Here is a 20,559-nt window from a genome sequence, read left to right as displayed (position 1 = left end):
CGTCAATTACGTCTTTTTAATCGCAGTCGTCACTCGTTAGTCGATGAAAGTATTAACAATATGTATGAAATAGAAACGTAGAAATAGAAACAGTAGGTTTATTTTTCATTTGTGTGATACAATGTAAAATATTTCGTTAAAGGTCCAGTATCAGCCATCATTGTGACAACTTCTGTCGAGCTTATGAGCAACATGAAACAAGAATATTTTTATCATATATATTTAAAACAAGAACAAAAAAACTACATGTTCTAAGTATAGTGTAAAAATGTTATAAATTTATGAACAGCTATCTTCAAAACATGGTTACATGCAAATTATCTTCAAGTATCTCAGGGATAGGTGAGTGTTTAACTATACAGCGCACGTTCCATAAATAATATAAATATACAAAAACACTTTTAGTGTAGTGGAACGTACATTGCCGTCAAAAAAAGGAACTTAATAGTAATTTCTCAGTAACAAGTTGTCTATGCTTAATTAAGTAAATTAAAAATAAATACCTACGATGTTTACAGTTAGCATTAGCCTCACCTCCCTGTTTGTCTAATAAAAGGACAAATGTATTCATTCATATTTAAAGAAACCACATCCATCAGTACAACATGTAAAGTACTTAGCATGATTCACTCTTGTGCAAGGTGGCTCCAGTAATGCTAACATGTCTCGGGGGCAGTACATTCAAGTTAAAGTCGATATTGATGCCTTCAGAAGATTAGGACAAATGCAACTCTCAAGTATACAGTGCACCTGGAAAGTATTTACAGCGCTATAAATACTTTCTGGATGGACTTTATATGTCTTATGCCCATTTTATACTTGCTGGAGGCAAGTTTCAATAGCTGCTTTCGTGGCCTGTTAGAATGTAGACATTGCTCAGTGCTGAGGGCTCGTTGGTGGGTGTGCTCTGAAGAATGATGTCCCTAGGGAAGAAAAAAATCTTGATAACGTCCTGTATATGTATACACAATATACATAGTGTGTGGTAAAAAACAAATTTTTTTTTTTAGATTACACCAAAAAAAAAAAACGTAATTCTTGTAAAATTATAACTATGGTTTCTACCTGTTTGTCCCCAAAACTCGGAATACTCGACTCTCGTCCGTAATTTCTTGCGTTACCTGCAAATCACGTACAATTTCATCCCGTGAGCGATTTTACGCGGCAACAACATCTTGAAACTCAATCACCTCATTTGTGCGAAAACTCCTTCCTTTCAGTCCGTGCTTCCAGAAAGCCAGCACACTGTCCTGCAAGCAGACTGCGAGGAATGGAAATCAAACCAATTGAAACAAATAAATAAATACATCAATCAACCATTTTGAATGATTGTTTGTTTTTACCAAGCGTTTCTATGGGGAAGTCGAACACCATTTCAGCGGCGAGCTCCTTGGACGGGAAGCCCTGTAGGTTTACAATCCTTACGGTTTCTGCGGCGTCAAAAATCAAATTCAAAACGTTACCATCACGTTTGAAATGACTAGGTCGGTCAAAATGGAGGTAGTTTACTTTCTAATGCAATGAGAACAGTGTCTCGGTCCAACTGGGTGACCTGTACGGCCCGGACAGCCCCGTTTTCTGCAAAGAAACATTGGAAATGAATTTTCTGTATTTTCCATAGTTTTCAAGATAAGATACTAAATATGCATCATTTTTGCTGTCTTGAAAATATAGTATTTTCTCTATATCTAACTGGACTGCACTGCCATTCCCGCCAATAAGAAAAAAAAAAATATTTTTTTTTCTTTTCAATGTCAGAATCCTATTTCCCCCAGTGGGAGAAAAAAAGTTCCCAAAAACTCATATCAAAATTTAAAAAAAAAAACATTTTGATAATCCTGCCTTCAGTGAAGAATTTATGTATTACATATGTCATGTATAATTAAAGTCACAATTTTACAATAACAAAGTTGTATATTTTTAGGGTGAGTCATATGTTTTTAAAATTAAAGTCAAAATACTATAATTATAAAGTTAAAGAAAAAATAATAAATAATAAATTAACACATTAATAAGAGAGGGCACTTTTTTTTTTTTTTAGCTTAAAAGTAGTATAGTATACTTTTGGATTAGTCAAAATATATTATTTAAAATTTTATGTTAAAAGTAATATACTTTTTAGATAAAAGTAATATGATAATAAAGAGAATACTTTGAGACTACAGTCATAATATTGAGGTAAAAAGTAATACATTTGCATGATTAAAGTCATAATACAGGGAGATAAAATCGTGCATTATGAGATTAAAAGTTGTATATTATCGAACAAAGTCATATACTGTGCATACTTGAGAAAAAACATATTGTTATAGATTAAACCAAAAAAAACTGTATATTTCCAACATTAAGTTATAATTGTGCAAGAAAGTACATATTTAAAAAATATATTTTAAAATGATAAATTTTTGTCCCTTTTTTTTTTTTTTTTTTTTTTTTTTTTTTAACATTTTGATGTTTTGGTGATGAAACTAAATGCAGACATCCCAAAAATGTAAAAATGTCAAATCTGGAGAGAAAAAATTAACTTAAGTGTTTTTCACATAGCAGTGACGATATATTTCCATCCAACCGAGACATTTTAGATGCCAAGAGTACTTTTTTAACGAGCATCCGTACCTGGCTCCGAAATTGGCGCGCCATTAAGCTCTATGATATCAAACTTGAGGTTCCCTTTGGCGCAGTCTCTCACCCCGACGCACAACTGGGGGAACTCGTCGGTGACCAACAGCAGCAGCTCAAATATCGGCAGGGAGTCGGGTAGCCTCGTGGATAAATGCTACGGGCAGAGCGGACGATATAAAATCCTTAAAAACGTTTGGCGCCTCAAGCTCAAAAGGCAACAGGCTACAAACCTTGAGATGCATGAACTTCTGGAGGGGCTCGTACCACAAGAGCAGAACTAAGCCGGAAGGAACCGCTCCACATAAAAAAGTACTGTCCGTGTATGGGTTTCGAGCTGGAAGACAAAAGACGAGTTGAGTGACCGAAGACAAGACACGGAATAGAAATCCAGCACCGCCGTACCAACGCTACATCTCCGGCAGCCTTTCGTGTCAGGGATCTTCATGGATAAGGCAAACTTTCTGAGGAAACACACAAAAATCCTTCAGACAGGCAGGAAAGGAACACAATAACGACATTATTATAACGGATGTCAAAATCAAGAATGAAGACATCCGACCTCGTGCCCATCTTCTCCGTGAAACGGTTGGTGCCGAGCGACAGGCTGCTGTGTTTTTTCGGCAAATGTCCCTTCTGCTCGAACAGGGCGGTCAGACTGTGCGAATAAAGCTGTGACGATTTTCCTGCCGTGGGATGCGGAGGTGAGCAGGTTCTCGGTGAAAGTGGTTTTGGAATACTTGGCGGCGCGTTTGTGTCAAATCGTTACCTGACACGGACATCAGCACGTTATTCATAACGTACAGCCATGTGCATCGCTGGGGTAGCAGCTGTGTGAGGGAGGACAAGACGATAGTCAAACACAGGGACAAGTATTACCGGTAAGCCATTTTGTATTTTTAAGGGTTATTTATTTTGAAGATAAATTGCACATTTTAGATCAATGCGGAATATTTTCACGATTGATGCCGTAATATGAGAACAAAAGTTGTACATTAATTAGGAGTGTCAAAATTAGTGCATTAATTTTGAGTTGACCACGTCCACGTCAAAATTGAGCAGTAATAAATTTAACTCATTCACTGCCATTGACGCCTATAAACGTCAAAAAATAATTTAAACTATTTTTATTGGTTTTACATTTTTTTCCCACATTTGTTAACAAGAGTATGAAAACCTAGACATTTCATTTAATAATCTTTTTTTTTTTTTTTTTAAAGATTATTAAAAATTAGGGGCGTCAGGCGATTAAAATTAATAGCATGACTTCAATAGTTAACGTGATTAATCACAAATTTTATATCTGTTCTAAATGTACAATGATTTTTTTTCTAGATTTTCATACTCTTGTTAATAAAAGTGGAAAAAAATGTTAAACTAATAGAAATAGTTAAAATGAAATTTTGACATCTATGGCAGTGAATGAGTTAATAACAATGCACACATTTGTGGAGACTGGGGTCAAGTTGTATTTTACAATTTAAAAAATGTGCAGAATTTCACAAGTTACTTCATATTAAAGATTAGATAGCTCTTAATATGAAAAGAAAACTACACTGAGCTGTCACCAGTGTCTTACAAATGCATTAATGCCATCTAGTGGCAGAAAAATGACCTCAACAAATCAATATTACACTCTTTTTTTTTTACAATACAATGCAGTAGAGTACATCTTTTTCATCTCAACTCAATTTTATGAAATTACTTTATCAATGATTAAAATATGCAGCCATATTTGTACTAGTTAAAAAAATCCACTTTTATTTTAACAAGAGTAAGAAAACTGTACATTTTATTGCACATTTAGAACAGAAATAAAATTTGCGATTAATCGTGAGTTAACTCTTGGAGTCATGCAATTAATTACGATTAAGTATTTAAATCGCCTGACACCACTAATATTTATACATAAAATATCTGAATTTTAGAGATTAAAGTTATCGAATTTATGGGACAAAAATTCATATATTTTGGAGACAGGTTCTTCTTTTTTTTCTTTTTTTTTTTTCTTTGAAGCATTATACTCTGTTAAAACCTATGAAAAAAATATTGCTATACTGTAACCATTCCTGCAATGGAGAGATATGTTCCATGAAAAATAATAATAATAATAACATTCTGTCATTTATTTACCTTCTCTAGTGTATCTTCATGAAGTTCATTCAGGTTAAGTGTGTAGATTCCCTCCTCTGCCCCAAGAATAAGATACTGGTCTGAGAAGGAGACATCAACGCTCATTTCGTTGTGCTTTTAATGACTTGAAAGTACATGAATATTTTACCTCTCGTGCTGGGAAAAATCCAGGTGACAGCACAGTGGATTTTGAGAGGGCATCCATTGAAGACTTTGGAAAAGCAGGCGCCCATCTACAGAATGCACCCAAAATAAATTACAGTACACCTCACTGCTATTTTCTGCTTCAATATTATTCACTGTAAATATTGAGGAAATTGACCCAAAAACAGGATATGCTTCATTTAGAAAATTCTTTTGGATTTGAGTATGAGCTCAAACTAGCTTTTAGCATGCCATGTGTGTTAGGAGGATGCATGTGGTTAAATGTGACCACTTACATGGACTTGAGGGGTGGGAGGAAGTCCATGAAACTCAGCCCTCTAGAAATATAAAAAAAAAGTTACCAAAAAAAAAAAAGGGGAAGGATACAGTGAACCCCCGTTTATCGCAGCGAGTACGTTGTTGTATGTTCCCACGCGCTTTAAAACACATTTAATCTTACCAAAATACACTTTGAACTTAAAACACACTTTATATTATTCTTGGCAGCACCACTGTATGTGTTCACTTCAAATATCTGTTGCTTTAAAAAACGCGACTAGTGATGCTAACTGTTAGCTTGTTAGCATTGTGAAGGATGAACTGCGATATAGTTGGGGAACGCTGTAAAAAATATGAAGTCAAAATCTTGCTCAAAACAAATCCAATTAGGAAATGACAGGGTTAGCGTATGAGGCAAATATTAAGTATCAACAAGTCTAACTTAATGCTATTTTTAATGCAACTTAAAACAAATGTAATGCCCTTGTTGCACCCAACATATATACATACGCATATACGTAAATATGCTGTGTTTATATACAGTATGGACTATATGCCACGGAGGAGGCGGGACTTCCGGGTTTTCACCGATCAACTTTGTTTCCGTTTCGCGACGTGTGGGCCGCTTCTCGGTACTTGCGCGTTCCCGTCAACGGGTGCGAGTGTGTAGTGTCTGTCTGCATTTTAGATATCCGAGACGCCTTCCCGCCGATGAGCGGGAGCGCGCGGTTCGTGGGCGCAGGGGTCGGGGTGCGAGTGTTGGAACGCGGCCAGCAGTGACCGGAAACGGCACTGATGTGTAAAACCCGGAAGTGGGAAGTCCGTGGCATCTACCCCATAGGGAAGTATCTGTCATGTTTACATTTTTACTGCCTCCGGACATTGTATTTAATGCTTTTTAATATAATTTAAACCCATAATTTTAGCAAAATCAATTAACTCATTCACTGCCATTGACGGCTATAGACGTCAAAAATTCATTTGAACTATTTCTATTAGTTTAACGTTTTCCCCACTTTTGTTAACAAGAGTATGAATACCTATAATTTTTTTTATTGTATTAGAACAGATATAAAATTTGTGATTAATCGGGAGTTAACTAGTGCAGTCATGCGATTAATTACGATTAAAAAATGTAATCGCCTGACAGCCCTAATTTTTTAATAATCTTTTTTTTTTTAATTTTTTTTTTTTTTCTTAAAGAAGAGAATATAAAAAATTAGGGGCATCAGGCGGTTAAAATTTGTAATCGTAATTAATCGCCTGACGCCCCTAATTTTTAATAATCTTTTCTTAAAAAAAAATTTAAAAAAAAGATTATTTAAAAAAAAAAAAGATTATTAAAAATTCAATCTTTTTTTTTTTTTTTAAGAAAAGATTATTAAAAATTAGGGGCGTCAGGCGATTACAATTTTTAATCGTAATTAATCGCATGACTTCACTAGTTAACTCACGATTAATCGCACATTTTATATCTGTTCTAAATGTACAAAAAAAAAATCTAGGCTTTCATACTCTTGTTAACAAAAATGGGGGAAAAAAACGTTAAACTAATAGAAATAGTTCAAATGAATTTTTGACGTCTATAGCCGTCAATGGCAGTGAATGAGTTAATGACCGGCAGAAATGAAGGTGGTTTCAACTCACAGATTCCTCAGTCTTCTTTCTCAGTGTGCTCCATTCAGGCGAGAGGGGTGTCTCTTTCTCAGAACTGGCTTTTCTCGTTTCTGTCGTTACAGCACCCCCCTCAGGCAGACACGGGTCACTGCAGTGCTGCCTGATGTCCTGCGTGGCCGAGCATCGGGCCAAGACGGCTAACAGACAGATTTTTAAAGTCACGACCGGCTAGCCACATGTGGCGGAAGCGTCGTTACGGGGCCGTACCGGAAGAGGAGGTGGAGTCAGGCGTGACGGAAGCATCCGGGCCCAGTGTACAGCTCGGCCGCTGTGTGACATCTCTGTCACCGGTGTTGACGCTTAAAGAGCAAAAGGCGGGCAGGGAGGCTGTCGTTGGACTGAACAAACCACTCTTCCTTCCTCCCTAGTGATGAGAAAGATGACATGAAATACCGTGCCATGTACAGTATTTTTTTCATTTTGTCGTTTTGCTCAAATTTGGCATCACCTGCCAAATTATCTAGCAAACCCAATAAATTGATATCAAGTATTATCTAAGGAGAAAGAAAAAAATTGTGGCATGGGACCTATAAACCATTTTACAAATTAATTTTGACCTTCATGCATAAAACATCTTGATGGCATGGAACCTTTAAAAAAGGTTGCGCATGTGATTCTTCACTCACTTCAGTAGATGGCGCCCTCTTTATGGTTAAACTCCTGAAAAGAAAAAAAGAAAAAAAAGGAGCTTGTTGAATCCGATTAGGTAATAACAATTTCAGAGACGAGATTATGTGAGAGTCAGACGGACGAACACACGGGGAAGAAACAGCACATAAACACACTCACACAAAGCTTGCGAACCAGTGGGTTTGTGGTGAATCGCAAAATCCAGATTATGACCACGGCGGGATTTTTAGGGATTGGGGTCTGGATTAGGAGGAGGGGCTAAACACAAACCCACTGGATGAGGCCAGGGAGCTGATGTTTACATAACAACATCGTCATCACAAATGGGACGGGCGAGCTGGAGAGGATGGACGTGGCCTACCTCAGCTGTAGAGCTTGCTCCACACATTCCAACAGGCTCCTGCAACAGGAAGACCTGGTGTTTATCTGGCTATAGGCCCTGACGGCCCAGAACAATGGCGGGGAAGGAACCGGGCGGGGTGCCCCGACATAAATTGGCCCACAAAGACCGGTCATGGTGCCGACATATGGACAAAGGCTACAAGACGGATACGATATCATTTCAAGCACACAATTCAAGCAGGAACCCTAATAGTCCTATTTTACTACCCATTCAGATGTTTCAACTTGGTTTCTCATTTTGAAGGTTTTTCCTAACTAGCCACAGGTGGCAAATCCAGGTCCACAAAGTCAAAACCCTGCCACAGTTTGACTTTAGTCCCAGGTGCTAGCTGGCTAGCTAGCTAGTTTGCTCCCCGGGTGCTTGTTTACCTGCTAGGTAGCTTGATAGCTAGCGTGAGGTAGCACAGTTTGGTTTTAGCCCCAAGTGCTAGCTAGCTAGCTCTCTAGCTAGCTCCCCTGGTGCTTGGTTACCAGCTAGGGAGCTAGCAAGCTAGCACGAGGGGCTAAAGGCAAACTGTGGCAGGGTTTTGACTTTCTGGATTTGCCATCTCTGTAATTAGCATGACTTTTTGTCATTAGTATAAATTATCCATTCATTTATTAAATCTGCTAATTTTAAAGGTGCTGGTATCGGGAAGAGAATACTCACAAGCATTTTTTTTTTTTTACCTCTGTGAGAAATTAATAATATTACTGCAGTTGTGAAACTTCTTCATGTATTAAATACAGTACAGTTTTACACTGCCCCCAAGTGGCCAGGGCATGCACACCACAATGTCCACTGAATTAAAGTAAAAAAAAAAAAAAAAAAAAAGTAAAAAGACAAAAACTGTATACGTTTTTACATTCCTGTTAATTATGTCACTATTGTACATTTTTTACACGTTTTTTTTTTGTTGGTTTTGTTGATTGATGGCACTCACTCCAATGGGGTAAAATGTCTTGAATGAATTAAACTTGTATCTCAAGGTACAACTTCATTACTAGTCGATACGTTTTTTTTCTGCAGCCAGCATAGGAAGCTGCCACGTCCTAAATTAAAAATTCCATTCTACTCAATGGTATCTCCATTTCATAGAATCACAACCGCATCATTCATTCGTTCCATTGGCAAGCAGGAAGCCAGTGTTTCCCACTCTTTGACCCAAGACACTCATTTTACAGTAAACTTCCAATTTGGCACAGTTCATCATTTCCATGTGAGCATCAGAACTGATCACAATGGTTGTATTTAATCCAATAAAAAGTCAGGTTTTGTTCACCATGAGACACTTTGATTTTAAAATAAAGATTTTTTTTTTTATGTGACACGGAAAGGCTTCTTACGGTGAGTCGTCTTCATCTCCAGATAAGCTCCAGTCGTCATCATAAGAGCCCTGTTCGGGGGGAAAAAACGACCACATTGGCTCGGGCGCGTGATTGTTTATTTATGGGCATCAGTAAGCATGGTGGCCGGATCGAATTTTACCAGATCCGGATAAGGTTCAGTGACTTTCCTCAGTGGCGGGCCAAACTTCACTTGACCAACTACAAGAAAAACAATAGTACAATACAGAAGACATGATCTGGGGAAAATAACAATTGAAGAAAATAAAGCGGTATATTATAAAATTGGTTAATTATATCAATTAAATAAATTAAGAATAACAAAATGTAATTTAAATATATATTTAAATTTAAAAAAATGTAAAGGTAAAAAATATTCTCAAAATAAATAACTGCAGGCTTGATTTAATTGGCCAAAATTAATTCTATAAAAATTGGCAATTTTTTTTTAAAATGGGCCAATTTTTGCAATTATTGTGATTATTTTTAAATACACATTAACACATTACAACATATGACAAATATGATGACATTCAAACATTGCGCCCTTTAAATTTATTTATTTATTTTTTAAATCACAGATTTTTTTTTTTTTTTTTTTTTACACATTACAACATTAGCCAAACACATTAACCCCCACCCCCCCAAAAAAAATGTTGTAGTTGTTAAATTAAACAAAAACTAAAGGACAAAACATTATATACCAGTCAAATGTTCTGCCTGAAATTCAGATTTTTACTGTTTTAGCATTAAAACAATTGAAATTATTATTTTAAAAAAATTATCTTTTTTTTTTATTTATCTCACCCACCTACACATAATATGGCCCATCTGTACATTTAAAAAAATGCATTGTTAAAAAAAAAAACAATAAAACTTGCTTGCCCCTGATCTAAACTTAAAACTTTATAACAAAAAGAACGTATGACCAATGATTTGGTACTGGGCTGAGAGCGCAGACAAGCCCAGTCCCTGACCCCCGCCCCAACAACCACCAGCACCCAGGAGCCAGTTACAACTGCCCGAGTATAAAAGTGGCAGTGTGTATCACACAACCACTGGCATGTTGTCTGTGCCATCCGCCGAGCAGGCCTCCATCCCACATGTATGGACGAGGGCAGCCATCGGCAGGCCGACTGAGGGGCTTTTTGTCCTTCCTCATTCACAACGCGGAGATTACATCACTGAATGTCGAGACAAGGGAAGCCACTCATGGTGGCAAAATATGTCGAGACATCCGGTTAGGAGCTGCCCAATTTTATGATTTCTTATGATCACGAAGAACACGATTCAACAAATGATAAATGAATAGAAAATAAATGGCAAAAATGAAGGAATTTGAATCGATTATCGGAACTGCTTTGCCCACTCCTGTCTTTTGCTGCACTTACATTGTTCTTCAGACACTGTTCTTTCAATCGGCAGATGTTTTCCTGCTGACTGGATCTTGTCCGGAGCCTCAACCCCAGTCTGTCAACAGAAAATGGGATGTACACATGCTTTCAACTTGCTAAAAGACTTTAAGAAAAAATTCTACAAAACAAACCAGAAAGTTGGGTCGGATCCTCTACTTGGGTCAACTTGACCCAACTTTCTGGGTTATTTTGCAAAAAAATAAACAAATAAGAAAAAAATAAGGTTATTTTGTATAAAAATATAAATTTACTTGGGTCAATTTGACCTAACTTTGCGTCAAAAATTGGGTCATTTTGTATAAAACAAACCAAAAAGTTGAGTCAGATCATCTACTTGGGTCAATTTGACCCAATTTTCTGTGTTGTTTTGAAAAAAAGAAAATAATTTTTTATAAATATATAAATTTACCTGGGTCAACTTGACCCAACTCTGGGTTAAAAATTGGGTAATTTTGTATAAAACAACCCATTAAGTTGGATCAGATCCTCTACTTGGGTCAACTTGACCCAACTTTCTGGGTTATTTTGCAAAAAAATAAACAAATAAGAAAAAAATAAGGTTATTTTGTATAAAAATATAAATTTACTTGGGTCAATTTGACCTAACTTTGCGTCAAAAATTGGGTCATTTTGTATAAAACAAACCAAAAAGTTGAGTCAGATCATCTACTTGGGTTAATTTGACCCAATTTTCTGTGTTGTTTTGAAAAAAAAATAATAATAATAATAACAATAATTTTGTATAAATATATAAATTTACCTGAGTCAACTTGACCCAACTCTGGGTTACAAATTGGGGGTAATTTTGTATAAAACAACCCATTAAGTTGGATCAGATCCTCTATTTGGGTCAATTTGACCCAACTTTCTGGGTTGTTTTGCAAAAAAAAGGTCCTTTAAAAAAAATAAAAATAAATTGGGTCAGATCCTCTACTTGGGTCAATTTGACCCAACATAAAAATATATAAAAAATACTAATAATTTTGTATAAAAAAATACATTTACCTGAGTCAATCTGACCTAACTTTGCGTCAAAAATTGGGTCATTTTGTATAAAACAAACCAAAAAGTTGAGTCAGATCATCTACTTGGGTCAATTTGACCGAACTTTATGGGTTGTTTTGCACACACACAAAAATATAATTTTGTATAAAAATATCAATTTACTTGAGTCAACATGACCCAACTTTGGATTAAAAAATGGGTAATTTTGTATAAAACAACTCATAAAATTGGGTCAGATCCTCTACTTGAGTCAAATTGAATTTGACCCAAGTAGAGAATCTGACCCAACTTTTAAAAAATTACCCTTTTTTGTGCAAAACAACCCAGAAAGTTGGGTCAAATTGACCCAAGTAGATGATCTGACTCAACTTTCTTGGTTGTTTTATACAAAATGACCCAATTTAAGATCCAAAGTTAGGTCAAACTTTGGGTCTTAAATTGGATCAAACTTTCATTCAAATTTTCTGTCATTTTGTATTAAACAACCCAGAAAGTTGAGTCAGATCATCAATTTAGGTCAATTTGACCCAACTTTCTGGGTTGTTTTGCAAAAAAAAAAAAAAATGAAGATAATTTTGTCTAAAAATAATTTTGTATTACAACTTTCTGGTGTGTTGTTTTGCAAAAAAAGAAGAAGATAATTTAGTTTAAAAATATACATTTACGTGGGTCAAGTTGACCCAATTTTGGATTAAAAATTGGGTAATTTTATACAAAACAACCCATAAAGTTGTGTCAGATCCTCTACTTGGGTCAATTTGGCCCAACTTTCTGGGTTGTTTTGCACACAAAATTTTTATTTTTATTTTTTTTTAAAGTTGGGTCAGATGGGTTACTTTTGCCCCGACTGTTTTTAGAGTGTCACTTTCAGAGATTTCTAGAAATGGGACCATTGCTGTTACATATAGCGGGAACAGTACACCAAGCTGCTGTACCCGACCTCTAGCTCATTGTCGTCCATGTTGTGCGAGGTGTGCAGCTCGGGGTTGTTGGCGGTGTCCAGCAGCTCGATGACCAGGTTGCGGGTCAACAATTGTATCACGAACGGATGCTGGAAGAGAAGGACGAGCAAAGCGTCACCTGGCGGATGCCGGATGAAGGGCAAATGGTAAAAGTTAGCCCGCTCACCTGTAGCAGTGTCTCAGCGGATGGCCTTTTACGAGGATTTTTGATAAGCGCCATCTTGACGAAGCTTTGGAAGCCTGGAGACCTGTGGCGTCGTTGCAAAAGCCAGAGAATTAAAGAAATTTCTTTTTTTTTAATTACCGAATGAACAATACTGAGCTCTCCAGAATAAAAATAAAAATAAAAATAAAAATAAAAATAAAAATAAAAATAAAAATAAAAATAAAAATAAAAATAAAAATAAAAATAAAAATAAAAATAAAAATAAAAATAAAAATAAAAATAAAAATAAAAATAATTTGAAAATGTAATTAGTCGTCGTTTATACTGACCATTTAGTTTTGTCCTTTAGTTTTGGTGGTTGGAAGCTGCTCTTGGACATCAGCATCAAAGCTCTGAAACCGTAAATAAGGATCACTTCTATGTTGTGGGTGACCGCAAGGAAGAAGAAAAAAAATGCAAGATGTGGTTTGCGTCTGCGCCGCTGTGGTCTGACCTCATTGGGTGGAGGTCAAACATGGGTGGCTGGAGCTCGGCCAGCTCGATGGCGGTGATGCCGACAGCCCAGATGTCGCACAGGTGGTTGTAGCCGCCCTTCTTCTCCACTGCCGCCACCTCCGGAGCCATCCTGCACACATGCAGATTCCGGAGTTCCTCAAGGTAGCGTTCTAGGGCCACTCGGATTTTCTTTATATACACCCTATTGTCACTGATTTGTCTGCTAAACTTCCAAGACGTGAAATCAACTTTTTTAAACCTAAATCATGCATACTGATTATCGTAAATCTCTCACAGAGCCATTGTTAGGGGTAATTTTTCTTAACCAATCCGCTTGGCAAAAGATGTGGGTTCACAATCACAAATGATAAATTTATATGTTCGGAGTCAGCATCAAGCTCAGAGGAGACTCTGTGAATTTATCGTTATGTGTAATGTGAGATCATCTCAACTATGTCTCGAAAATATTATCCTGGGTGCGATTATCCCTGTTCAGTTCGTTGTGACCCTTACCAGTAGGGCGTCCCGATGAAAGACTTCCTTTTGGCCACAGAGGCACTGATCTCTGCTGCCACACCAAAATCCGCTACAATTAAGACACAAGCACACACATAATGAATTTAGTTCCACGCAGTCCGATCATCTGGACAAGCGGGTACACGTCCAGATCTCAACTGACCCAGTTTGACGTCCCCTCGTTCTGTCAAAAGAATGTTGGCTCCCTGTGGAGAGACACAATGTTTTAATGCACCATCAAATAAATTAAAAAATCCTTACGTCACGCAGCTCGCCTTACCTTGATGTCTCGATGCATTTTGCCTGTTTCATGGAGATGATACAAACCCTGCAAAACACATAAAAGTGCATTTAATAACACAATCATATGCGGGTGTAATTCCACTATCGGCCACTAGATGACAGCACATTATTTTGTTTGAGACGGTTTCAATTTAAAAGACCGAAACGGGAAGATTTACAGTTTAGCCTAGTTTTTGTCAAAAAATATTGAACGTCATCCTCTGAAATTATGCTGGTTATGCTAGCGATAGATCAATAATCGGCTCGGCCGATAATCGCTGCCGATATTCAGCATTTTATGAATATCGACGTCGGCCTCTTTTCTTATTTTGATGGCCGATGTATATTAAAAACTGTTATTTTTGGTCCAACGGGCGCTTTTCTCCTCCATCTGCTCTGAGTCAGCGGCTGTTGACTCCCTGCAGCATTGGCCCGCCCACAGCACCATCTGATTGGTTGCTTGTGCAGTGCTAACAGCCAATAAGCAGCAATTAGCGGCTATTAGCCCGCGAACTAACGCTTAGCTCGCAGGCTAACCTAATTTTTATTTATTTGGGAGTTATCTGGGGGGCTAGCGTGTGGGAGAACGGTTAGCCCGCGAGCTAACAGTTAGCCCACGAATTAGCGGCTATTTGGGAGTTAGCGTGCGGGTGAATGGTTAACCCGAGAGCAAACAGTTAGCTCGCGAATTAGCGCCCATTAGGTTAGCTTGCGGGCTAACCTAATAGCCGTTTTTAGCGGCTATTTGGGAGTTATCCCGGGGTTAGCATGTGGGTGAATGGTTAGCCCGCGAATTAGCGGCTATTTGGGAGTTAGCGTGCGGAAGCCACATTATAGTTGATGCAAAAGTTGATGGCAAACAAAAACCTTTAACATGTTGCTGTTGAATAAACATGTCCTTAAAGGCCTTTAAGCAGTCAAGTGCTGGAGTTTTTATTATTATTTTATTATTACAAATTTTGACACCAACTTTTTTTTTTCTGCAAATGTATATCGGCTTCAAATATCGGTTATCGGCATCGACCTTGAAAAAAAGCATATCGGTCTATCTCTCGTTATGCCCACAAAAAGTTTGCACAAAACGGCATTTGTTTACCAGTGCTGTAAACAAAGAGATGGATCGGTACACTGGAACGGGGAGAATATGCAAACGGCACACATGGCGGCCGGACCCAAGATCGAACCCTTAACCACTACTTTTTTTTACATTGTATTTTAATTACTAAGCGACAAATTTAAAGGCAGCGGACTTTTTACCACTAAAAGTGTATCTTAAACCGGATGACATCAAACTTTTGACATAGCCACTCGTAATGACAGAACACAATGCATGTTTCTCCACACTTGTGTGATAGTTGAGGGTTAAAAGTGCTACTTACTGTAGCTGGCGGGAAACATGAGTCACGGTGCTGGCAGTGTAACATAGTAGATTTCACAATCTAACAGCAGCCTGTCATGTAACAGAATAAAAAACGAATTTACCTGGAGGGTTTCTCTGCACACATACGCAATCTGTTTCTCCTTTAATGGGCCAGTCACTTTGGGAAAAAACATGAAAATTACTTTTTAAAAAAAGTGCAAATGACAAATTAACTCATTCACTGCCATTGACGGCTATAGACGTCAAAGATTCATTTGAACTATTTCTATTAGTTTCATATTTTTTTCCACTTTTGTTAAGAGTATGAAAACCGAGGGATTTTTTTTTTATTGTACATTTAGAACAGATATAAAATTTGTGATTAATCTTAAATTAACTAGTGAAGTCATGTGATTAATTACAATTAAAAATTTTAATCACCTGATGCCACTAATTTAAAAAAAAAGATTATTAAAAATTAGGGGCGTAAGACGATAATTTTTTAAAATTGTAATTAATCGCATGACTTTGTTAACTCACGATTAATCACAAATTGTATATCTGTTCTAAATGTACAATAAAAAAACAACTAAATGTACAGCAAAATTGGGGAAAAAATGTGCAACTAATAGAAATAGTTCAAATTAATTTTTGACGTCTATAGCCGTCAATGGCAGTGAATGAGTTAAAAAAACAAAACACACACAATTGTATCTATTCATACCGTGATAGATATCCTGAAGGGAACCTCCCCCGCAGTATTCCATGCAGATCCACAGTTTGGTGTTTCTGGCCGAGGGTACAAACAGTTTAATGAGCTTCCCAATACAATTATATAGCATTTAAAAACGTTCAAAATAATGCAAACACAATTAAAAAAATAAAATATTGACAGATCCCTCTATTAAAACTTCTCATCTCGCAATATAGCTCAATAATCATGCCCAAAGATGTACATTACAAAATAAACTGTAGGCGTAAAAAGCAGGATTAAATGAGGATTCCACATTCAATAACCTTCAGCAAAAAATAGGTTGAAACACTTCCTGTTTTCATTCTTGTTTCAAATATACGCAACTAAAGAGCTAGTAGCATATTTGCTTACAATTTTTTGATGGTCCTTTTTTTTTTTTTCCAAATACCTGTGATAACTGCCAAAGTAGGCTACAATGTTCTTGTGCTTGCATTCCTTCATCATGGTGATCTCCTGCTGGATGGATGTGATGTCATCACCTGGACAATCGTAACCACTTCAAGGTCAGAGTGAAGAAGTAGCGTGGATTAAAAGTGATAAGAAACAAAAGTTACGACTGACAAGGGTCCAGCTTGACGATCTTGATGGCGGCCAGTTCCGACGTGCGGATGTTCCGAGCCTGGATCAGGAAAATAGTAATTCATGTATACATCAACATTCATTGTTTGAAGTAGTAATTTATTATATTTTTGTTCTGCTTTTCGTAAATAATTTAATAATTAATTCAGAAATTATTTGAGCAAAAATAATGTTTTTTTTTTCCATTGTAGTAATATTATTTCTCTTCAATAAAATAGAGATAGACCGGTATGCTTTTTTCAGAGCCGATACCGATTATCGGTAGTCAGGGAGAACGATAACCGATAATTGAAGCAGATATACATTTGCAGAATAAAAAAAAAGTTTGTGTTTTTAATAATAAAATAATAATACAAACTCCAGTACTTGACTGCTTAAATGCCTTCAAGGACATGTTTATTAAATAGCTTTTGTGATTTGCAACATGGGTTAGGGTTAGCCATCAGCTTTTGCACCAACTATAATGCCAACTCCCAAATAGCAACTAATTCACGGGCTAACTGTTAGCTCGCGGGCTAACCATTCACCCACACGCTAACCCCGGGATAACTCCCAAATAGCCGCTAAAAAACGGCTATTAGGTAGGCCCGCGAGCTAACCTAATAGCCGTTAATTTGCAAGCTAGCCTGTTAGCTCGCTGGCTAATAGGTGCTAATTCGCGAGCTAACTGTTAGCTCGCGGGCTAATAGGTGCTAATTCGCGAGCTAACAGTTAGCTCCCGGCCTAACCGTTCACCCACACACCAACCCCGGGATAACTCCCAAATAGCCGCCAAAAAATGGCTATTAGGTTAGCCCGCGGGCTAATAGGCGCTAATTGCTGCTTATTGGCTGTTAGCACTGCACGAGCAACCAATCAGATGGTGCTGTGGGCGGGCCAATGCTGCAGGGAGTCAACAGCCGCTCACTCAGAGCAGATGGAGTAGAAAAGCTCTCGTCAGAGCATAAATAACAAATTTTAATATATCGCCATCAAAACAAAAAAAGAGGCCGATGCCGATATTCATAAAATGCTGGATATCGGTGAATGGTTGCCTGGCATGCGGCGGTGATGTGATGTTTTCACTCTGGCATCCGCACGACGTCAAACACACGTTCACTTCCTGTTTTCCTTCCTGTTTGAGCACGGCGCTTCCTGTCAGTGAAGTGAGACGCAAGGTAGCCCGAAATAGCAGCCTGCGATTTACACAATGCACATTCCGACAAACCACTAGTTCCATACATTTGTATGCATATATATTAGGGTCACGGGCACATTCCAATGGACCATGCATGACCAGTTCCGTATACTTTTCAGCAGTCTTTATAATTGCCTCAAAAATAAAAACATCTCGCTGCATTTTGATGTGGGTCCACTGAAGGCTCACACTGTCACATGTCCGGAGGTGGAGACCTCTTTTTTTTTTTTTTTTGTCCTGCATTTTCGCCTCCCACCGAGGCGAAAGCGAGCCATTGTCCCCGATTGGACGCCCTTCTATGTCTCCATTCACCAAACAAGGAGTCGAGAGTCCAAATTTCATCATCACCGTGCCTTCGTGTCGAAGTTCTGTGAAATCGAATAATCACTTGACCTCTGCTGAATTTCAAAATTTGCTCACTTACAGAACAAATAAAGAATCCCTCATTTCTATGGTTATTTATTGATTATGTTAATAGACTTTGAGTAGCAATTATTCAATTGTAAGCTACTAGTACTTTCTTTGTCCACAACTTTGGCATACTATTAGAACATGTTAGAAGTAAAGCAAAATTGCTCTAGTGCTACTATGAGTCACATCAATTCTACTAGTTGACATCTTGCACTTAACTAGTTGTACCAATGTTCAACTAGTACACAGTGTTGTATAGTTGTCCTGTCCAGCTGTACTACTATTGTGCAGAAATACACTGCAGTAGTGTAAAAAATGTTACTAGTATGAGAGTCATTCTACTAGTGCACCATACGTGTTGTACTTGTGCGCTGTATTGACTTAGTAGTGGGGAAAAAGCATACTCATAGTGTATATGGACCTTAATATGGATATCAAACAACTTGTCTTTATTGAGTTCAGTAGAGCACTAGTAAAATGACTAGGGCACACTAGTAGAACAACTTGTAACATTTTTTTTCTTTGAAAGCATGACATATCTACACACTATTAACATGTTACCAGTGAGTTAAAACTGTGCACTCCTAAGACAATATTCTAGTTAGCAACAAGTACTTTGCTAGAACTAGTAGCATGTAAATGTCAATGAGTGCAGTTTTGTCTCACTGTTGTAATTAGTTGTCCAACTAGTAGTAGTTGTTCTAAACGTTCAGAAATGTTATTTAAAAAATGGAGCGTTACTAGTAGGACACAGTAGTTCTACTAATGCGCTCAATTATCTTTTTTATTTATTTTTATTTTTAGAAAATCTAGTACTAGCACACTTACAACACTACTAGTATGCTCACTGTACTCGTTGGCATCATGTTAACAAGATTTTTTAAATGCCATGTAGACAGTAGGCCTACTAGTAGCACAGCTGTCAACTAGCTTTTCACCAATGACCAGTTGAGATTAGCCAAATTGTCAATAATAATAATTCTGCCTCTTTTCCAGAATGAATATATTTAGGTTTTTTTTTGTCTCAATCACTCCCCACTGTCTGCAAAAGTACCTAATGAAGTGTCCTGTGTAAAAAAAAAAAATTGAAATAACTGCGCAGGAATTGCACTAGCGTTAGTGACGTCACGATTAAAGGAAGTTTTGAATCGCTTTATTTTCTTATCGTACTTTTTTTTTGTAGTAGTAGTAGAAAATATCGCGCGTCATTATTTGAAAACGGGGCTGATTTGGTGGCTGCGTCTCACCTTGAAGACGTCCCCGTAGGTGCCGCACCCGATCCTGTGGATGAGCTCGTAGTCGTCCAAAGGGTCGAGGAATGACACCCCGATCCGCTCCATGTTCGCTCGCTGGCCCCGCTGCCGCTGGCACCTTTTTGGGTGCTCTGGATTTTTTTTTTTTTTTTCCCCCGTCTAGGCGGCGCACATCGCGCTTGCTGCTCCTGATTTGGAGGACAAAGAACGTCGGGGCCCCCCCTCGAAAGAAGAAGAAGAAAGACACGGAAACAAAACGACTTTTAAAGAAACACGCGCGCGAAGGAAAGAGACGGGAGAAGGAAAACCTGCCGCAGTCCAACACGCATGGGCAAAACAAAAACGCACGCTGTAAAAAATGTCGAACAATAACAAGCGGGAAACTCCGGATTAATTATGTTTGTCACACACACACACACACACACACACACACACACACACACACACACACACATACATATGATATATTCGTGACCAAAATGTTTGTGTGTTGTTTTCTTACCTGGCTCAATGCGATCCGCTTGTGTAGTCATCAAGTAAATAAACGAAAAAATGTAATCTCAAATGTCTAAAGGTATTATATTAAATTTACAAAAAAGGTCCATCTGAAACCGCCCACAGCATGACAGGAGCTTTTAAAAATAACCAAAATAAAGAAAAATAAAATAAAGACAGAGGAATACATATATTGTTATTAAGACCCGCCCCCCAATAAATAAATAATAAAAAATAATGTAGCCTATATAAATATACATTAAATCATCCGATGTAAAAATAAAATAAACACAAGAACAGCAAAATTAATATTTCTTTAAACTACTTGAATAAATAAGGCCAAAAGTTCAAACCTCATTTTCCACAAGATAAAATAGCGTTTTTTTTAGCGGCTATTTTGGGAGTTATCCCGGGGTTAGCGTGTGGGTGAATGGTTAGCCCGCGAGCTAACAGTTAGCCCGCGAGCTAACAGTTAGCCC

The 20,559-nt window shown here is 37.5% G+C and overlaps 1 protein-coding gene across 3 annotated transcripts; it reads right to left on the bottom strand.

The window, feature by feature from the left end:
- Positions 1–82: 82 nt before the first annotated feature.
- map4k2 (mitogen-activated protein kinase kinase kinase kinase 2) lies at positions 83–20,489 on the bottom strand. Of its 3 annotated transcripts, XM_077544928.1 has the most exons (33): positions 20,088–20,489; positions 19,580–19,807; positions 16,727–16,784; positions 16,554–16,644; positions 16,136–16,200; positions 15,534–15,589; positions 14,050–14,097; positions 13,933–13,975; positions 13,767–13,839; positions 13,252–13,383; positions 13,088–13,150; positions 12,759–12,840; positions 12,571–12,681; positions 10,602–10,680; positions 9,353–9,411; positions 9,211–9,260; positions 7,844–8,020; positions 7,479–7,512; positions 7,060–7,216; positions 6,823–6,989; positions 5,193–5,234; positions 4,901–4,985; positions 4,753–4,832; positions 3,389–3,449; positions 3,182–3,305; positions 3,025–3,083; positions 2,853–2,956; positions 2,617–2,776; positions 1,510–1,578; positions 1,344–1,430; positions 1,191–1,261; positions 1,066–1,121; positions 83–923 (listed from the first exon to the last, which is right to left on the bottom strand). In XM_077544928.1, exons 2-33 carry the CDS (start codon positions 19,670–19,672, stop codon positions 836–838), a joined length of 2,724 nt encoding a protein of 907 aa, XP_077401054.1. In that variant the 5' UTR covers positions 19,673–19,807; positions 20,088–20,489; the 3' UTR covers positions 83–835. The 3 variants fall into 3 exon arrangements, with proteins under 3 accessions (XP_077401054.1, XP_077401055.1, XP_077401056.1); XM_077544929.1 differs by lacking the exon at positions 20,088–20,489 and having other exon boundaries at positions 7,844–7,882; positions 19,580–19,963; XM_077544930.1 differs by lacking the exons at positions 7,844–8,020; positions 20,088–20,489 and having other exon boundaries at positions 19,580–19,963.
- Positions 20,490–20,559: the final 70 nt, after the last annotated feature.

Source organism: Vanacampus margaritifer, chromosome 15 (genome assembly GCF_051991255.1).
Source record: "Vanacampus margaritifer isolate UIUO_Vmar chromosome 15, RoL_Vmar_1.0, whole genome shotgun sequence".
NCBI lineage: Eukaryota > Metazoa > Chordata > Actinopteri > Syngnathiformes > Syngnathidae > Vanacampus > Vanacampus margaritifer.
This window is presented reverse-complemented; position numbering and strand designations above follow the sequence as displayed.

What these genes read in the sequence shown, in the direction of transcription:
- map4k2 (XM_077544928.1), bottom strand. Translation starts at nt 19,672, where the DNA reads ATGGAGCGGATCGGGGTGTCATTCCTCGACCCTTTGGACGACTACGAG. An exon ending in CTAAAGGACAAAACTAAATG is followed by an intron (nt 12,841 to 13,087) that starts GTCAGTATAAAC and finishes ACGACGCCACAG; the next exon opens with GTCTCCAGGCTTCCAAAGCT. An exon ending in CTGAACCTTATCCGGATCTG is followed by an intron (nt 9,261 to 9,352) that starts GTAAAATTCGAT and finishes CCCCCCGAACAG; the next exon opens with GGCTCTTATGATGACGACTG.